This window comes from Oryza glaberrima, chromosome 5, assembly GCF_000147395.1.
Source record: "Oryza glaberrima chromosome 5, OglaRS2, whole genome shotgun sequence".
Lineage (NCBI taxonomy): Eukaryota > Viridiplantae > Streptophyta > Magnoliopsida > Poales > Poaceae > Oryza > Oryza glaberrima.
Genome location: NC_068330.1, coordinates 16,133,846 through 16,137,784, shown reverse-complemented (window position 1 = coordinate 16,137,784; position 3,939 = coordinate 16,133,846). Strand labels below are relative to the sequence as shown.

General features: G+C 39.8%; 1 protein-coding gene across 1 annotated transcript; it reads right to left on the bottom strand.

Moving 5' to 3' along the window:
* Positions 1-1,888: 1,888 nt before the first annotated feature.
* On the bottom strand, positions 1,889-2,820 carry LOC127775075 (uncharacterized). The gene is made up of 2 exons (XM_052301388.1): positions 2,440-2,820; positions 1,889-2,364 (listed from the first exon to the last, which is right to left on the bottom strand). Exons 1-2 carry the CDS (start codon positions 2,818-2,820, stop codon positions 2,104-2,106), a joined length of 642 nt encoding a protein of 213 aa, XP_052157348.1. The 3' UTR covers positions 1,889-2,103.
* Between the last annotated feature and the right edge of the window lie 1,119 nt (positions 2,821-3,939).

The window sequence follows — 3,939 nt, the reverse complement described above, 5'->3', positions numbered from 1 at the left end:
TTCAAAATTCGAAAAAGAAAAAAAAGAGTTCGAGTATGAATACAATTTAAAAATAACTGAAATTCGGAATTAAAAATAAGGAATATTGAAAGAAGAGTCCATACAAGCATGCAATACGAGATTAATTAAAATTCAGAATAAAAAATAAAAATTAGAAATAAAGAAAAGAAAAGAAGAGTTCAAGTAAGAATATAATTTAAAATTAACCTAAATTCGGAATTAAATATAAGCAATATTGAAATAAGAGTACATATAAGAACCTAATAGTAAATTAATTAAAAACTAGAATAAAAATAAAATAAAATCCAAAATTAGGTAAATTAACAATAGAGTTAAAGTAGAAATACAATTTTGAAACAACTGAAATTGAAAATAAAAAATAAAAAAAGTCAAAAGAACACAATATGAAAAATAAAATTAACTCTGAAAAATAAAATAAATAAGATTTCAACTAGGAATACAATTTATAAATAACTATAATTGGTGATAAAAAAAAGACTATTGAAAGAAAAGACCATCTAAAACACGTGACGAGATTATTTAAGTAACAAGCCTATAGAGGAGCAGAGTGGTGGCGGTTCATGAGACATCTAAAAACTATTAATAAAACACCAAATAGAATCCTAATGACGATTAAAAGGAAGGACGACGGGCAGGTCGTGAAACAATTAGTTAAGGCGGTTGGCAGGGACTTCTAGAAAGTAAAAAAATAAACCCCAATGATAATCATATTTGATTTTTAAAATCTCAATTACAATAATAATGAGGGGTAGCGGGAGGGTAGTATAGAAGTACAATGGCATAGCCGCGATGGTTGGTGGGTTTTCTAGAAAGTAAAAAATAAATTCCAACGATAGTTATGTTAGATTTTTACAATCACAATGACAATGAAGAGTATGCGGCGAACGGGTCGTAGAGGAGTACAGTGGTAGCGTTTGACGGGATTTCTAAAAATTATAAAAAAAACATGAAACCCAATGAGACAATAAACTCTAAAAACTATAAGGTTCAATTTTTAAATGTTCGGGCTTCTAAAAAGTAAAAAAAACCTCAATGATAATCATGTTTGATTTGAAAATCTCAATGACAATAAAGAAGGGCGGTAGCAGGTGAGCCGTAGAGAGTACAGTGACAAAGTCGCTCACGTTTTGTAGTAACTTCTATAAAGTAAAAAAAAAACTTAAACGATAATTATGTTTGATTTTTAAAATAGCAATGACAATAAAGAGAAGATGCAATAGACGGTTTGTTTTTCAAAACTTTTTGAAAACGAGATAACTATTTAATAAATTTTAAGTAAAATCATATTAAAAAATATATAATTTTATATGGGTGCTAGCCGCGCAATTGTGCGGACCACCCAGCTAGTTTTTATAATAGTAGAGATAAGCCGCATCCTAGAAATCCCTTTTAAGCATGCCCGACCCAAAAATTTATACCAATACATTTTGCAGTTGAACGAAGAGATCAAATATGGCGTGCCACAAATAAGGTGTGTTTGGATATAGGGACTTAACTTTACTCTCTATATTTATACACTAATTTAGAGTATTAAATTAGACTACTTACAAAATTAATTACATAAATAAAAGCTAATTTACGAGATAAATTTTTTAAGCCCAATTAATCTATAATAATATCACATAAGCTAATCATGGATTAATTAGGCTTAATAGATTCGTCTCGCGAATTAGTCCAAGATTATAGATGGTTTTATTAATAGTTTACGTTTAATATTTATAATTAGTGTCAAACATTCGATGTGATAGGTTCGATGTGATAGGGACTTAAAAGTTTTAGTCCCATCTAAACTTTAGATGGTAAAAAATGCTCCCCATAAGTTTCAACTTTTAGTACACTCTAAAGTAGAGATAGAGAGGGTCTTAATTCTCTCAATAAAGTCTTTATATATTGTGCAAGTGGTTATTATAGGTATCTTTTGGATGAACCATCCTACAGCTAACAGGGGTACAAAGATTTTACTAGAAAGTGGAATCCAAGAGTCACCCTAGTAGCAGCTGTCTGTCCATTTCCTGTGCATGATTTCACGCGCAACGGAAAGCGCGGGAACCCATGAGCTAGGCGATGGCCGTAACGGCGAACCTAAGGCGCCACGGCGCCGGATGACCGAGACGCCGCCGTCGCGTTGCCCTCGCCATCGTCGCCGGGAGACTTGCTGAGGACGCCGTCCAAGAACTCGGCCAGCACCGGGTCTCGCACCGGAGTAGTGGACCGCACGCAGCAGACCTGCTCGACGCCGACCTCCGCCATGGCCCCGGCGAGCGGCCCCTCCGCCCACCGCACCGAGAAACGGCACGCGCACCGCTCCTCGCCGTCCACCGTCTCGTGCGCCGCCGGCGAGACCTGCGTTTTCGCCGGCGTTTCACGGCTCGAACAACCAGCGGGAGGGAGGAGGAGGAGGGCCGGTGCGGTACGTACGGATTCGAGGACGGCGTCGAAGAACTTGAGCTCGACGCCGCCGGCGAGGGCGCAGGCGACGCAGAGCGGGTCGCCGGGGCGGAGGTCGCGGCAGCGGGCGTCGTCGAGGGGCGTGGACGGCGCGCGGAACCTGGCGCGGAGCGCGGCCGCGTCGAGCGGGGCGGCGGCCGCCGCCCGCGGGTCGTACCACTCGTCCTGCTCCTCGGTGAACAGCTCGTACATGACGCGCAGCGCGCCCCCCTGCACCGTCACCCGCGCCTCGTACCACGCGCCGTCCGCCGGAGAGCGGAACTCCAGGCGGGACGGCGACGGCGGGCGGCGAGGCGGCGGCGGCGGCGCCGCCGGGGCAGGGGCCTTCCGCTTCTTTCGCGGCGGTGGCATCGACGCGGCGCGGTGCGTGTACACACTGGCGATGGTCTCGGTGGTAAACGCGCTAATGTGGTGTTTTGGACTCGGGACGGCCAACGCCTATGGTAACCGTGTGTACGATTTAGGCCATGTTTAGATTACACTCTAAAATTTTTTACCCTTTACATCGAACATTTAAACACCCGCAGTACTAAATATAGGCTAAAAAGTAACTAATCATACAGATTGCAACTAATTTACGAGACAAATCTTTTAAGCCTAATTGCTCCATGATTTGACAATGTGGTACTACAATAAATATTTGCTAATAACGGATTAATTAAGCTTAATAAATTTGTCTCGCGGTTTACTGACGGATTCTGTAATTGGTTTTTTATTAGTGACTGAACACCCCATGCAACACTCCATATAATACCTTACGTGACACGCTAAAACTTTACACCCCAGATATAAACACACCATTAAAGCCTTTTCAAACTCTTTTTTTTTAAATGATCCTGTCCCTACTGTTTGAACAGGATATTGTGGGTATGTGATATACCAGATAAAATTGAGATCATGCCATCCTCAAAAATTGGTTCACTATGGTATTCATTACAATATCATTTTACTGTTTTTCATAATTTGACTCACCAAAATACCCCCGGTTGAATCCATTGAATCTAACTAGGGTTTTCCTTACTGCCGGTAACCACGGGATTACCACAAGGGTACGATAATGGTTACCGGCTGTAGGATTTAGGGAATTTTGACAAAATTCAAAATTTCCCAAAAGAAATTGAAAAAAATTCCAAAAATATCATGGCTATGGTTCTTGATTTTTAGTGGTAGATGGTGAAGAAATTTTATAAAAAAAGAGTAAGATAAAATTAAATTTGAGGACAAAACCGATAATATTTTAGAAAATAGAAAAAGGAAAAAAATGGGCCTTAAGTTGCATGGTGCAATCAGTCCATTAAGGCCCAATAGAGAAGAAAATATCTCTTGAGCCCTAATTTTTGTATTTTACACCTAAAAATTAGGGTTGCAAGTATGTTATATATTCTTTCAATTATTCATAATATCTATACACATTTAATTGTTTTTTCAAAGTTTAGCATTGTTTTGTTCAGCTACAAAACTCATGGTTAC

What these genes read in the sequence shown, in the direction of transcription:
- LOC127775075 (XM_052301388.1), bottom strand. Translation starts at nt 2,820, where the DNA reads ATGCCACCGCCGCGAAAGAAGCGGAAGGCCCCTGCCCCGGCGGCGCCG. An exon ending in TCGACGCCGTCCTCGAATCC is followed by an intron (nt 2,365 to 2,439) that starts GTACGTACCGCA and finishes GCGAAAACGCAG; the next exon opens with GTCTCGCCGGCGGCGCACGA.